Source organism: Carassius auratus, unplaced genomic scaffold (genome assembly GCF_003368295.1).
Source record: "Carassius auratus strain Wakin unplaced genomic scaffold, ASM336829v1 scaf_tig00031346, whole genome shotgun sequence".
Lineage (NCBI taxonomy): Eukaryota > Metazoa > Chordata > Actinopteri > Cypriniformes > Cyprinidae > Carassius > Carassius auratus.
The window spans coordinates 146,023-161,831 of NW_020525918.1; the positions used below are offsets into that span (position 1 = coordinate 146,023).

A 15,809-nucleotide genomic window follows, 5' to 3' on the forward strand; every position below is an offset into this window, starting at 1 on the left:
GCTGACTTTTTGTCTTCTTCTGTTGAACCATGGATATACTCAAACTATTTTGCATCCTTTCCGCACTTTTCTCATATCTCTCAGTACCTTGCGTTACTTCATGCGCAATCAATGTTTTAGTAATCACTGAGACATGGTTGCGTAACTCTATTCCCTACCCTGACCTACATTTATCTGGTTACAACCTGTTTCAGCAGGATAGGTCATCTAAGGGTGGGGGGGTGGCAATCTTCACCAAAGAATATCTTCAATGTAGTGTAGCCCTGGCAAAGTCTATACCTAAACAGTATGATCTTCTTGTTCTTAACATGAAATTATCAAAAAGCTTTTCATTGCACCTTTCACCAGGTCCGAGTTGATCATACTTGGCGATCTAAACTGGGACATGCTTAAGCCCCCTGAGAATGTTGTACAACAATTTGACTGCCTAAACCTTCATCAAATCATAAACCTACCAACTAGATACAACCCAAAAAGTTGTGACAAGGCCACACTGATAGATGTTGTTTTTACAAACGCCCCACTCATGTACCTTTCAGGTGTTTTTTGCAATGACTTCATGACCACTGTTTCATTGCCTTTGTTAGGAAACAAACTTCTGTCAAACAGCCTCTCGTAATCACTACTAAACGCATTCTGAAACATTTTGATGCTCAAGCCTTCTTACGTGATCTGACCAATGTAAACTGGTATAGAGTCAGCCTCATTCCCACCGTGAATGATGCATGGTTGTTGTTTAAAGATCTTCTTACTGCTGTGATCAACAAACATGCCCCAAACAAAAATATATGCATAAAAACCGCAACAGCCCATGGATTAATCGTGATTTAGCTGTTCTGCTTCAGCAAAAAAATACAGCCTGGCGCAAAGCACGTAAGACACATTCTGTCGAAGACAGCCTTTTATTTCGCCAAATTAGGAATAAGGCCACACAAGCAGTGAGGGAGGCTAAAGCTGGATTCTTTAAAAAACAGTTCACACTTTGTGGTGCGAATCCAAAAGCATTTTGGAATATGGTAAAACAACTTGAAAACAAACCCCGGACCATACTATTGTCTCTAAAAGTGGATGACATTGTTGTCACTAATAAAAATTCCATGGCTGAAGCATTCAATCACCACTTCATAAATTCTGGCTATGTTTCCAATGCACTAAACCTTAATGCTACAGCTCCAGCAGCTTCTAATACCTGTAGCCTTTAAGCCCCTTCTCACAGTTTTTCTATTCGGCCTGTTTTAGTGGGAGAAGTCCTGAAGGAATTGACCGCTCTGGACCCCAATAAAGTAGCTGGGTCAGATGATCTTGCCGCCTTTTTCATTAAAATAGCTGCCCCTGTCATTGCGGCTCCTCTCACAGCCCTCATTAATCTCTCCCTCCATACAGCCGAGATTCCACCTGCTTGGAAAGAAGCGGTTGTGCTTCCCCTGTTTAAGGGTGGTGATCAGGCTGACCTAAACAATTACAGGCCAATCTCCGTCTTGCCTTGTGTGTCTAAAATTCTGGAAAAACTTGTCAACAAACAACTAATCAATCATCTTAATGTGAACTGTATCATCTCCGGGGCACAGTCTGGCTTCTGATCAGGGTATGGTTGTGTTACAGCTACCACTAAAGTGCTCAATGATATTAAAACTGCGTTAGATAACAAACAACACTGTGCTGCTATTTTCATTGACCTTGCAAAAGCTTTTGACTCCGTGGACCACAATACACTCATCCACAGACTCAGCAGCATTGGTGTCACTGATCACTCTCTGGTTTGGTTCTCAAATTATCTGTCTCACCGGGTTCAACGTGTACGATTTGAAAACTGCTTCTCCCATCCTCTCCCAGTTACCAGGGGTGTCCCCCAAGGCTCCATCCTTGGCCCTACACTATTCTTAATTTATATTAATAACATTCCCCAGGCAGTTGGTAATTCACTCATTCACTTATATGCTGATGATACAATCCTTTATGCCAAAGGTTCCTCCCCTGAGGCTGTTCAAGCTACCCTGCAAGATAGCTTTTACCAACTACCACATCTCAAACTCACTCTCAATACCTCCAAATCAAAAATAATGTGGTTTTACCATAAGGGTACTATGCCTCCTCCTGCACTTAACATCACTACCTGCAAGGGGACTATTCTAGAACAAGTCACTGTATATAACTACTTGGGCATCTGGTTGGAAACTTCACTTTCTTTCACCATTCACATATCAAAGCTTCAATCAAAGGTCAAAGCCAAGCTTGGTTTCCTTTACAGAAACCGCTCTTCATTCACCACCTCTGCCAGACTTACTCTCATTCAAATGACCATTCTACCCATGTTACACTATGGAGACACTAAATACAGGGTTGCTTGCAAGTCCTCTCTTTCAAAACATGATGCTCTTTATCATTCTGCTATCAGGTTTGCCACAAATGCACCCTTCAATACACACCACTGTGCTTTATATTCATCTGTTAACTGGCCCTCCCTTCACAATCGCCGTAAAATTCACTGGTTCACCTTCATTTACAAGACACTTCTCGGCCACTCACCTCCCTTCTTAGGTCACCTGCTACAGCCAAAGCCCATCACATATAACACTCGGTCCTCACTTCATCTTCAACTAAACATTCCCAAAAACTAATTCTGCGTTTGGTCTTACATCTTTTCAATCTGCTGCCACTCGCGATTGGAATGCTCTGCAAAACATTGTCAAACTAGATAAACTAATTCCAATTTCATCCTTCAAAACTAGTATATCATACTTGTTCACGGACAAATGCAGGTGCTTCAGTACATAATTATCTAAGTATTTTTTTATTATTATTTTTTTTTTATATTTTTTATTTTTTTTATTTTTTTTATACACTAAATAGATTGATGATGTTTGATGTTTTAATATGTATTTATGTAAATGCTAACCTGTGTTTCTAATGTTCTGTATTTATTTTAGCCCTACTTCCCTTTACCTAAGTGGTCATTCCACTTGTCAGGCCACCATTGTAAATAAGAACCTGTTCTTAATGACTTGCCTGTAAAAATAACCAAAATTATTTTACCTGGAAGAAATACAATTCTGACATTTTTGTGTGTAAAGTCTGTCAGAAATATCTGTGTACCTGATGGCAGCTGTCACACACAATACAAACAGGAAATCATCAAAGACCATAATCTCATTTAACAACGGCAACTTTCACCTTCGTGGACTTTAAAGGGGAAGCAGTTACAGTGTAACTTTCCTGTTTTTGCAATAAAACCGATATATTAGACTGAATGAAATGTAAATAAATACAATAACACTCACTGTTTATCCCAATGTTTCAAATCAGAGATGCAAATATTGTCCAGCCTGAATGTCTAAATTTGGTCTGGACATAAACAAATGAATGAGGATGTATTTATATGCAAACATAAGCATATTTTATCTGAGATCTAAGTGTCTGGACCATGCCTGCAAAATTAGCAGAAAGAACTATATTCCAAACACTGTGGGCACAAGCTATTCTGCCTAACAATCTCAAGAGAAGTGCCAGGAAACACTGACCTTAATACTGCAATCATAGTCTCAACCAAGGCATTCAATACCATAAGTTGTGAGGGGCTTTTGAAGATCATGAGTAAGTTTGGTTACCCTGAAAGATTAATTTGCATAGCATGCCAATTCCACAACAGCATTGTGTGCTTGATGATAGAGATCTAGCTTTCACAGTTATAAATGGAGAGAAGCAAAGCTGTGTGTTTGCCCCCACACTGTTCAGCATGAAGTAGATAAGATCAAGGTCCATGTGGCCAGACTATGTCTTTATCCTAACATTATGTCATGTTTGCTGATGACTCCGCCCTGAATAAGTGAAGTTCTTGTGACATGCAGGCCACCCCGGAACTGTTCTCCACTGTATGCAACAACTTTGGCTCGACTATTAGCATACTGAAAACTGTGGTGATGTACCAGCCTACACTACTGGAACTACACTACACTACCAGCCTACGATCTAGAATTTCATATGCTTCTGTGTCGACCATTCTGGCTACTAAGGGAATTTACAGCGGTCATATTCACAGCTGTTTACATTCCTCCTCAAGCCAACACAGACCAGGCTCTCAATTAACTGTATCGGGATATAAGTGAGCAGGAAACCGCGTACCCAGATGTGGCATTTGTCACGGGGGACTTTAACAAAGCCAAATTCAGAACAAAAACTCCAAAATATTTCCAACACATCAAGTCAAGTCAAGTCACCTTTATTTATATAGCGCTTTAAACAAAATACATTGCGTCAAAGCAACTGAACAACATTCATTAGGAAAACAGTGTGTCAATAATGCTAAATGATAGTTAAAGGCAGTTCATCATTGAATTCAGTGATGTCATCTCTGTTCAGTTTAAATAGTGTCTGTGCATTTATTTGCAATCAAGTCAATGATATCGCTGTAGATGAAGTGACCCCAACTAAGCAAGCCAGAGGCAACAGCGGCAAGGAACCGAAACTCCATCGGTGGCAGAATGGAGAAAAAATCGTTGGGAGAAACCAGGCTCAGTTGGGGACCAGTTCTCCTCTGACCAGACGAAACCAGTAGTTCAATTCCAGGCTGCAGCAAAGTCAGATTGTGCAGAAGAATCATCTGTTTCCTGTGGTCTTGTCCTGGTGGTCCTCTGAGACAAGGTCTTTACAGGGGATCTGAATCTGGGGCTCTAGTTGTCCTGGTCTCCGCTGTCTTTCAGGGATGTAGAGGTCCTTTCTAGGTGCTGATCCACCATCTGGTCTTGATACGTACTGGATCCGGGTGACTGCAGTGACCCTCTGATCTGGATACAGACTGGATCTGGTGGCTATGGTGACCTCGGAATAAGAGAGAAACAGACTAATATTAGCGTAGATGCCATTAAGAAGCATGTGGCAGGGCTTCAACAACATCACAGACTGTAAAGGGAATAAACCAGCTTCTGTGAACATCGCCTCCTCTCTACCGGATGAGCTTAATAACTTTTATGCTCGTTTCGAGGCTCACAGCACCGTCCACACAGAGAGCGCTCCCACGGCTGCTGCAGAAGATGTGAGTGCACTCTCTGTCTCTGTCACGGATGTAACTCGATCCTTCCGACGGGTAAATATCCGTAAGGCTGCGGGTCCCGATGGCATCCCAGGCCGTGTGCTCAGAGCATGCACAGTCCAACTAGCCGCTGTTTTCACAGACATTTTCAACCTCTCCCTCTGTCTGTCTGTGGTTCCCACGTGCTTCAAAAAACATTCTCACTCCCAGCTCGTCACATATTGATGCTTCGTCAGGACCCCTTGGCATCACTTTCTGACACACAGGGTACACCTTTAGGTCATTTTTTTGATGTGCAGGTTCTCCATTAGTTTAGATAAAACTCCTTGGCATCAATATGCCTACGTGAAAGGCACTGGGAATTTTATTTTCATGACTAACTTTGGTAATATATATTGAGTAATAATATTGCCATCATTGCATATATGTTGAAGTGTAATTTTTCATGTAAATAGTCTCGATGGTTTTATTTACGTCAGTTTTTGCAAATACCTGCGACTGTATTTTTATTTTCCTGTCATATTTTATATAGTTCAGAAGTTATAGGTTTAGGGTAAAGCAGGGGTTTTATTCCAGTCAAAGCATAAATTTATATAAAATTATTATTATTAATTTCAAATGCATGCAAACCATTAAACTAAGACAAACAACTGGAAAGAATTGAGGACCCTGAATGTCAAAAAGTGATGCTAAAATGATACCCCTGAACACTGAAAATGATGCTAAAGGGGTATGTTGAGCGTCAAATAGCGATGCTAAAGGATCCTGACCAAGTGTCAGTGAGTTAGGAGTGATAATGTGTTGTGTAAGCAGGTTCTACAGTAGACATCTGTTTATTATACAGTAATAGTGTTTTGTAAACTACAGAAGTTTGTTATAGTGTTGTTTTAGGATGATTTTGGTGATTTTTTATTTATAGTTGTTTAAGTCTGTCAGAAACGTCTCTGCTGTGGCAGCTGTCACACTGTTGCTAGGCAACAGGAGGATGTGGGAACAGCTGGTGATGCAAACAGGAAGTAGACAGCCTCATTTAACAACATTAAGTTCAATCTTTGTGAACTTCAAGGCACTGGACCTTTGAATTGAGACACATTTACAGTCTAACTTTTCTGCAATAAAACAAAACAAACAAACTAATGAATAAGACTGAATGACATGTAATCAGATGCGACTAAAATAATAAAACTCATTGTTTATGCTTCTGTTTCATGTCAGAGATGCAAATACTGTCCATCCTGAACGTCTAAATGTGCTGTGGACATAAACAAATGAATGAGGATGTGTTTACATGCAAACATATTCATGTTTCATAAACAAACAAACAAAAAAAATCCAGTAAACGGCAGGAGTAGGAAACAAAACTATTAGAATTTTCACAAAGAGATGAAATCTAAATCTTTGCATTCCATTCAATCACAGTCTAGTATCTAGAATTGAGTATCTAGACAGAGAACATCAGACACATTTCTACTGAAACAGAAGCAGATGATAGTATTTTATTTTGGATGATGAGAGTCTTTCTAACATTATAAATGGACCTCAGGGTTATAAATACACAATATGAGCAGATTAATGGAGGCTGGTCTCTGTTGCTCATGTCTTCTGTGTCTCATCTTCACCAGCAGAGGCCTCGGCTCTGAAGAGGAAAAAGAAGGTGAAGGATCTCTCTTTCTCTCTTTCCTCTTCATCTAGTCTTTTTTATTATTATTTCTAAAACTCTTCTCACAATAATCATAAATATTTTATCATCTCACACAGTGGTGCCTCAAACTGAGGTTTTAAGAGTTAAAATGTTAATTAAATAATGTTTATAAGTATGTAATTCTGTTAAATAAGGTTCATTTCCATATTGACTGATACTGACTGACGTAAGTCAGATGTAAGTATGGAAATTAATGGAAAGAGATATACACAAATATAGAGGAAGTGAATATGAAATAGGGGTTTTAGACTAGTAAACAAATAATGTGATGCTAAATGAGTGATGAGAGCAGATATAATAATCATTACACAGTTTGAAGCTGAGGACAGAAACATCAGACTCAGGACAGAAACACACGACCTCTAAAGTAAGAATAACTCACAAGTTCATTCTTTAACTAGAATTAGACTTTGAAAGGTTAATATTAACTGATTTGGTGTGAATCCTGTTATGCCGCTAAGATGTCTTTTTTTTTTTTTTAATTCAAAATGTTTTACTCTAAGATGAAAATGAGTGTATTTGGGTTTTTTTTATGCATTTCTTCCTCAGAAATGGACCAAACTCTGTATTTCACTCTTCTTCTCATTGGTGAGTGTGTTTGTGGTTTTATTCATGATTTCTAGTTTCATTAGGTTTGATCCTGTTATGAAAAGCATTAAAGCAGCGTCTCTCTTTCACAGCTCTCTGCTCCGTATCTGAATGTGTTCAGCGTCAGTATCACTTTATAAATGAGAAGAAGACCTGGACTGAAGCTCAGAGATACTGCAGAGAGAAATACACAGATCTGGCCACCGCTGACAACATGAACGACATGAACGAGCTGAAGAAGAGTGTGAATGATGGAAGTGTTCAGAATATCTGGATTGGGCTGCAGAAGACGGGTCGTGATGAATGGCACTGGTCTTCAGGTGAACCTGCGCTCTATCTGGATTGGGCTCCTGGACAACCAAATCTTGGTGCAGAAGAATGTGTTATGATGTCAAATGGACAGTGGCATGATGGAAGATGTAGCACGCTCCTAAATTTTATTTGCAATTCCTCCATTAACAGTAAGTGCATCTCCCTACAATGGCAACAAACATTAATGTATAAAAAGAAGCACAGAGTTTTTGACCCTGCTCCTGGAGGTCCACTGTCCTGTGAAGTTTCTATCCAACCTGCTTCAGCTTGTGATTATCAGCTGATCCTGAAGAGCTTGATTTGCTGGTTCTGGTGTGTTTGATTAGGGTTGGAGTGAAACTAATGTTGGCCTGGAGAGAGAGAGAGAATAATTCATAATTTCTTCATAAATTTAATAATTATTTAATTGACAAATTTAATTGGCATATAGCAGGGGTCAACAGGGATGTCTGGCGTAGGAAATCAACATAACCCTTTAATCAAATATTATTTAAACTGTGTTAAATATTTTGCAACCTTATATTGCTGAAAAAAATAAATAAAACTATTATATATATATATATATAATAGTTTTATATTTTTTTCAGCAATATTTATAAATTCTGAATTCAAAAATGTCAAACAATTGTTTTGGCAAGTGTTTCTTAAAAATAATCCATCATTTATTTATATATTTATTTATAATTAATAATTATTTAATTTATAAATTTATAAATGGGGATTTCTGGTGTAGGAAATCAACATAACTCTTTACTCTTTATTCAAGTATTATTAAAACTGTGTTAAATATTTTATAACACACACATACAGTTTATATATATATATATATATATATGGTTTTGTATTTTGAAAAATATAAAATAATAATATAATTTTAATGGTTTAATTGAACATGTAGGGACACTCATAACATCTCCGGTCATCAGTTTTGGACACTACTGAATGGAATTCTGCCTCTTCTTGATGTTTACGAACAAAACTCTTGTTCAGTTCTTGTCTCATCGATGTCATTTTATTGTGTTCACTTTTACCCATATAACAATATTTTGTTTTGAGATTTTTATTCTCAGAAATTAGTCTTTTTAAGTAGAGGTTTCAAAACAAATACAAATTTGTGATCACTAGCTTCAGAGTCTGTGATAAACCTCCTGAACACCGTGAGCTGTGCGATACATTCAGCTTTCAGTATCTCAACACAAAATCAGTCTTTAAATGATGTGTTTCTGATAATAACCATGAAGCAGCTTAAGAACAATGAACAAACTGTTTGATGAATCTGTTTTCATCTGTTTTTCTTAAAGCAAACACAGGACTTGTCTTTGTCGATCAGCCGAAGAGTTGGAGAGACGCTCAGAGTTACTGCAGACAGAATCACATTGATCTGGTCAGTGTGAGGAACCAGAACGAGAATCAACAGGTTGAACGGTTCATTAGAGATAATAACTCATCTGGATCATGGATCTGGATCGGTCTGTTCAGAGGCTCATGGCAGTGGTCAGATCAGAGTGACTCTTCATTCAGAGACTGGGACACTGGTCAACCTGATAATTGGGGAGGAAATGAAAACTGTACAGCTCTTAATGCTCAGAGAAAATGGTTTGATGTCTCTTGCACCGAACAATATCCTTTTGTGTGTTATGAACGTGAGTAGATCTTCACTAAACACACACACTCCATCATCACCTCCAGATCTCTTAAAGTTCACTCTACATGTCTGACGTGACAAATTCATCCCCAGTGTTTGTTCTGTTGTTTTAGATCAGTCTCTCTCTAGTTTCTGCTTGTGCTTGGTTTATCTGCAGATCCTGAACTGATTGTGATCAGAGAGAATGTGACGTGGTCTGAAGCTCTGAGATACTGCAGACAGAATCATGTGGATCTGATCTCGGTTCATTCAGAAGAGATGCAGCGTCGTGTGTTGAACGTGGTTAAACTGGCGTCTACTGCAGAGATGTGGTTGGGTTTACGTTACTCTCACATTTTGGGCATCTGGTACTGGGTGAGTGGAGATACCGTGTGCTATCAGAACTGGGCTCCAGGGAACGGCTCATCAGAGGAGGACTGTGAACACACAGTGAGATCTGGAGCAGTTCAGTCTGGAGGAGATCACCGCTGGATCAGCCTTCCTGAGACTCACAAACTCAACTTCATCTGCAGAACTTATGAAGAGTGAAAGGAAACACAGAACTTTCACATGAGATATAAAATGCTGTGTGATGCTTTAACTTCATTAATCACATTGTAAAGCAATACTTGTACATATAATATTTTCTAGCTCAGCAGGCAGGCACACCTGGAGGTTAAAAGCAGAAATCTTTTGCTCAGATGTTTGTTAATATTTTAAACAGTTTAACCTGTTAAATGTCACCCCGTCCCGTATACGGGACGCCTACGTTGACTATACTATATAACAATCAAATCTAATCTAATCTTGACAAACTATATATCGTTGGAAAGGTCTAAGACTCCCAAATATATATTTTACCAATATTTTTTGTTAAAAATTATGTAGGAAAAGTAATAGATGAATTTATGACAAGAGTGCACCCTCAGAAATCTACATTACAAAAGGAGTTTTGACCTTTGTTTAAAAAAAAGACTTTCTCGTTGCCTTTTTCTCTATCACATTTTAGAAATCATCAGAAGTTATATATCACTTGAAAACATAAAATCTCAAAATTCATCCTTCAAAACCCATTTTAAAATCAGACATTGCATTACCATGTAAATGGTACATCAAAATCATGTTACAAAATGTTTTCAGTCATGAATTATAAAAATTTAGGTTTGTATCATGCACATTCATGTCTATCTTCAAAAACGTGAGTGACAGTTAACAGGTTAAAACAACTTTTATTGGCTGCACAGTAAATTGAAAGAATTGTTCTTATGAGGGTTTGTTTTTCTGCAGGTGGGTAAATTTCTGTTGATGTTTCAATGTGATTCCTGTGGGTTTGTTTGCTTAATATTAAGAGCCTCATATTTCGCTTTTAGAAACTCTTTCAACATTTCTTAAAAAAACTCATATATACATAAACTCATATACCCATTATTAGGTATACCTGTTTTCTTTCTATTTTATTATGAGATAATTCAGGAATTAAAGTTTCATATTTCTGTTTCAAGGATCTCTGTTGGTGTGGATACTTCTTTTTCTCTTGTACTATTTATTATGTGCTTTAGCTCATTTGAATATTGTTTATCCTTTAAGCAGGGATGGTTGGGAGTAAAATATTTACAATACGTTTGTGCTAAACATAAAAGTAAAAGTAAAACATAAATGTCAACAACCGCAGCTCAGATAAACTCACGTAAAACCAGCAATCTAATCTTATTTAACTATTTTGAATTATCATTCAGTTACATCATAGAGCAAAAATGGTTTAAATCCTATTTATTTTTCAATTTAAAAATTTTCAGGCATAGTGTAACTTCCCTGAAGCTGATTAAAAAGCACAATTAAACATTCATTATCTGCATTTATTATTGCAAATGTTTACAATTTGATTCCCATGGTTGTAAGAAAAAAAAAAAAATATATATATATATATATATATACAGTACAGACCAAAAGTTTGGACACACCTTCTCATTCAAGGAGTTTTCTTTATTTTCATGACTATGAAAATTGTAGATTCACACTGAAGGCATCAAAACGCTGCGTCTCTGAGCCATACCCCCGGCACCCCTGCCGGCGCTTGCTGGTACTCGAAGCTGACGCCAGCTGCGTGGCACGTGCTTTTACAGCTTCCTGGTCGCTTACGTCACCCCGCCTGTAACGTCACTCTTCCATTGGACTGATTACACACGATATTCAGAGTCACTCACGCTAAGCGCGTTCCCCAAAGCGTTGTTCGATGCAGCGTCTTGTTCTCTCGAGGAACTAGGGTTACATACGTAACCTAGAGATGTTCCTCTTCAGGAACTCGAGCTGCGTCGAACAACACTTTGGGGAACGAATACCAACACCGCCAGGCTACCAAACCCCTGCCTAGTGTGAATCCGAAGAGCACAGCTTAGGACGAGAGGACAGAAGCGCCTGGAGTGACTGGCATGTCTAGGCCATAGAATTTAACAAACTTAGAAGGCGTGGACCACCCCGCAGCATTGCAGATGTCCAGCATGGATACACCTGCTAGGAAGGCCTTGGAGGCCGTCATACCCAGAGTAGAGTGAGCCTTGGCTGCCGACAGCGGGGGATGACCAGAGGACTCATAGGTGGCATTGATAGCCTTGACTATCCAACGACTAATAGTCTGCTTAGAAGCAGGAGAACCCATCTTGGGGGGACCGTAGCATACAAGTAATTGGTCATTTTTTCTCCACAGGGCAGCTCTGTGGACGTATGCAGCACTACAGGTCATGGTGTAACAGAGGGAACCTTAGGAACATATCCTGCACGAGGGTATATGAACGCTTTGGTCATGCCAGGTACAAACTCAAGATAAGTGGGGGCCACAGAGAGGAGAGCCGTCGAGGAGCGAGACCAGGTCTGCGACGGACCCCGTCCCGGCGTACTCTCGACAGAACTCCCGGGAGCAGAGCAATAGGGGGAAAGGCGTACAGACGAAGCCTCGGCCAGGTCTGTACCACAGCGTCCAGTCCCAGAGGAGCTGGATGAACTAGAGAGAACCAAAGGGGACATTGTGATGCATGCGCAGGGGGACCAGAGCTGCGTCTACACATTTTGTGAACGAGCGAGTTGAGAGTGCAAGGCCGAAGGGAAGTACTCGATATTGGTAAGTTTCGCCCCCGAAAGCGAACCTCAGAAACTTCCTGTGTTGTGGAAGGATGGATATGTGGAAGTATGCATCTTTGAGATCTATTGTGACAAACCAGTCCTCGGACCTGATCTGTGCTACAACATGCTTGATTGTGAGCATTTTGAACTTCAATCTCATAACTGAATGATTTAAGACCCTCAAGTCTATAATCGGACGCAACCCCCCATCCTTCTTTGGAACTATGAAATACCGGCTGTAAAATCCGGACTCCCTGTCTTGAGGAGGGAACACCTCGATGGCCTCCTTCTCTAATAGGATTTTCACTTTCTGTTCCATAAATAGACCCTGCCTGGGGCCGACTATCATCGGGATGACCCCGTTGAATATTGGCGGCGTAGAGCCGAACTGAATATGGTGGCCTTTTTCTACTGTGTGCAGGACCCATTGAGATACATTTGGCAGTAGTTTCCACGCTGCTAAATAATCTACTAAGGGAATCAGTCTCTCGAGACTGACTTCTGGTGTAAGAGGCCCCCGCAGGGGCGGCGAGTGTCTCAGCCCCGCTACGCGCACGGGCGGAAGATACTGAGACCGATGCTCGCTGGGGACCGCTGCACCCTGGAACACTGGCAGGGTTGGCAGATCGGCCCCCAGAGGGCGCTGAGGCGAGACGGGCACCATGTACTGCAGTGTGTAACGCTCTACCAAGGACTTCTTAGCTTCTATGACTGCCCTAACGCTCTTTCATATCAGACAGGGTCAACCATAAGTGCCTCTCCGCGGCCAACATAGCTGCCATGGACCGCCCAATCGATCTGGCAGTCTCCTTGGTGGTGCAGAGGGAGAGATCAGCGGTCCTTCTTAGTTCTGAAATATCATGGGACTTAATCTCCTCTCCCTCATCTAGCTCTTTAAGAAGGTCATCTTGGTACACCTGTAACACCGCCATGGTGTGCAGACACACACCAGCCTGGCCTGCAGCTGAATACCCTTTGCCCACCAAAGCCGATGTTGTCCTGAGTGGTTCATGCCGGGGCCTTCAGAGATGATGCCGCGCCGGGGGACAGATACCTCACGAGCGTCTGTTCCACCCGGGGCATCGCTCTATAGCCGTGCCCTCCCATCCCCACTACGTTCCCTCAGTAGTCAGACGAGAGGATATAGAGGCGGGCTGAAAATTGTTGTTTTTTCGGCGGGCCACTCAATGCTTAATTTGGCCACCGCACGAGTAACCACCTCCAAGAGCTCCTCATATTGCGGCGAATGGGGTGGCGAATCCCTGTCCACCGACTCCACATCGACCTCCTCGGAGGAAGAGAGGTGGAGCGTCGATCCCTCTCCCTGGGTGGAAGGAACCGCAGAGCGTGCTTCCAACTCCAGAGATTGGGCGCGGGAGCTGGCGGAAGTGGAAGGAGATAGGGACTGGCCCGTCTCCATTCCCTCCACCAAATCCACTTGCGAACCCCACGAGTGCAGCCGCCATTCTGCCTCGGCAGAAAACCATCTTGATTGGGTTCAGGTCCAGTGACTGTGGAGGCCAGGTCATTTGGCGCAGGACCCCATCACTCTCCTTCTTGGTCAAATAGCCCTTGATGCCTTCAGTGTGACTCTACAATTTTCATAGTCATGAAAATAAAGAAAACTCTTTGAATGAGAAGGTGTGTCCAAACTTTTGGTCTGTACTATATATATATATATATATATATATATATATATATATATATATATATATATATATTTATATATACAGTCTTGCAAAAAAAAAAAAAAACATATTGCATTGGATATTTTTTGTTCATTGTTTGATTTTAGGAGACAAACTAAAGAACTACGGAGTAACAAACAAGACTTGTATGTAATGGACTTGATCAATAACACTCACTGTCCTTCTATTTCACGTCAGAGATGTAAATACAGTCCAGCCTGAATGGCTAAATGTCATGTAGACATAAGCAAATGAACGAGGATATGTTCACATGCAAACTTATTCATATTTTAGAAACAAGCAAACAAAAACAGACAGTAAACAGCAGGAGTATGAAACAACACGAAATGAGAATTTTTCACAAAGAAAATCTTCTAAAACAAAATGTGACAATGTTTTAATTCTCACATTTCAATAAAGTTTTTAGACTGAGAAAATAAGACATTGATTCTGAAACAGCAGCAGCAGAAGATGATATTTCAGTTGGGATACTGGGAGTCCAGCAACATTTTCTAGCATTATAAATGGACCACAGGAGAATAGATATGAGCACTTTAATGCAGGGTGGTCAAAGTCTTCATCTCATCTCTGTTCTGTACGTCTGCCATGGTCTCGTCTTCACCACCAGGGGTCTCGTCTCTCGCCCAGTCCCCTTTACGACTCAGTTTGACGGACAGCTTGGTGAAAACAGAGCTCTCTGCATTAGAGCCACGACTGCTGCGGGTGGAGGCCGACTCTGAGTTGGTTCCTTCAAAGAGTTTGGCCATGAAGCCCAGACCAGCCTGACGGATGTGAGAGCTGCCAGCAAACACATACAGGACGGGGTTCACACTGCTGCTCATGAAGGCGAACGCTGTCACATTGGGACGGGCCACTTTTGCTGCTTTTAAAACAGAAGAGGAGCCGCCCTGGATCACACCAATCACCTGTGAGAACAGATCAGCAAGAAAGAGAAAAGGCACTTTTGTGGGCTGACATAAAATGTGAGAAAACTGACTTTACTGATCATACTTCATAGGCACGGGGAGTGGGTGTGCTGATAGGTCGCCTTGTTGTCACATACAACCTACACCCACCAACGTGTTATTGGGCAAGTCAGGATTACAAAAGACTATCATCACTCATCAGTTTCAGTGGCATGGATGATAAAGTGTGAGTCATAATTTTTTTGACGTGATCAACCCGGGTTCGAACCTGCCCTTTGGCAAACTTTTTTCTCCCTTGTCAAATTTCCAATCACATCAGAAAAACATAGATTTAAAAAAAAAAAAAAAAAAAAAAGGAAATCATCAAAAAGTTGGAAATATTGTATTGGGTGGGTCTAGGGCTTGTATTACAATAAGGTGGCATCTATTTAATCATTTTAATTTTAATAATTAAAATATATATATATTTTTTTTTTTATATAATGTATTATAATGCTTGCAATTCAGGTGCATATGATTGCCACTATTTGCAATAAGTAATTAGCAGAATATCCTTTTTTTTTCTTAACATTCTAAGTGTAAATAGCATCTATCTCCCAAATTGCAACAACTAATTTTGTATTTAATGCACTTTTATTGTGTGGACTTTTATTAGTAGTGCAACTAAATATAAGTGGGACTGAAGTGGAACTATTGAAGATATATTTCAGGAAAACTTTAAATATCTTGGCTTTAAAGACAAAGAACAGGCCTCATCGACAGCGATATTAAAACACATTTTAGGCTTAATACAACCCCTGGCAATAAGTATGGAATCACCCCTCTC

The 15,809-nt window shown here is 40.4% G+C and overlaps 1 protein-coding gene across 1 annotated transcript; it reads left to right on the top strand.

Annotated features, from left to right (window-relative positions):
• The first annotated feature begins 7,279 nt into the window (after positions 1-7,279).
• LOC113080444 (C-type mannose receptor 2-like) lies at positions 7,280-9,801 on the top strand. Its single transcript, XM_026252619.1, has 4 exons — positions 7,280-7,316; positions 7,409-7,777; positions 8,930-9,271; positions 9,431-9,801. Exons 1-4 carry the CDS (start codon positions 7,280-7,282, stop codon positions 9,799-9,801), a joined length of 1,119 nt encoding a protein of 372 aa, XP_026108404.1.
• The last annotated feature ends 6,008 nt before the right edge of the window (positions 9,802-15,809 follow it).

Coding starts and splice junctions, on each gene's coding strand:
- LOC113080444 (XM_026252619.1), top strand. CDS start 7,280: ATGGACCAAACTCTGTATTTCACTCTTCTTCTCATTG. Junction 7,317..7,408: donor TTTCACTCTTCTTCTCATTG/GTGAGTGTGTTT, acceptor TCTCTTTCACAG/CTCTCTGCTCCGTATCTGAA. Junction 9,272..9,430: donor TCCTTTTGTGTGTTATGAAC/GTGAGTAGATCT, acceptor GTTTATCTGCAG/ATCCTGAACTGATTGTGATC.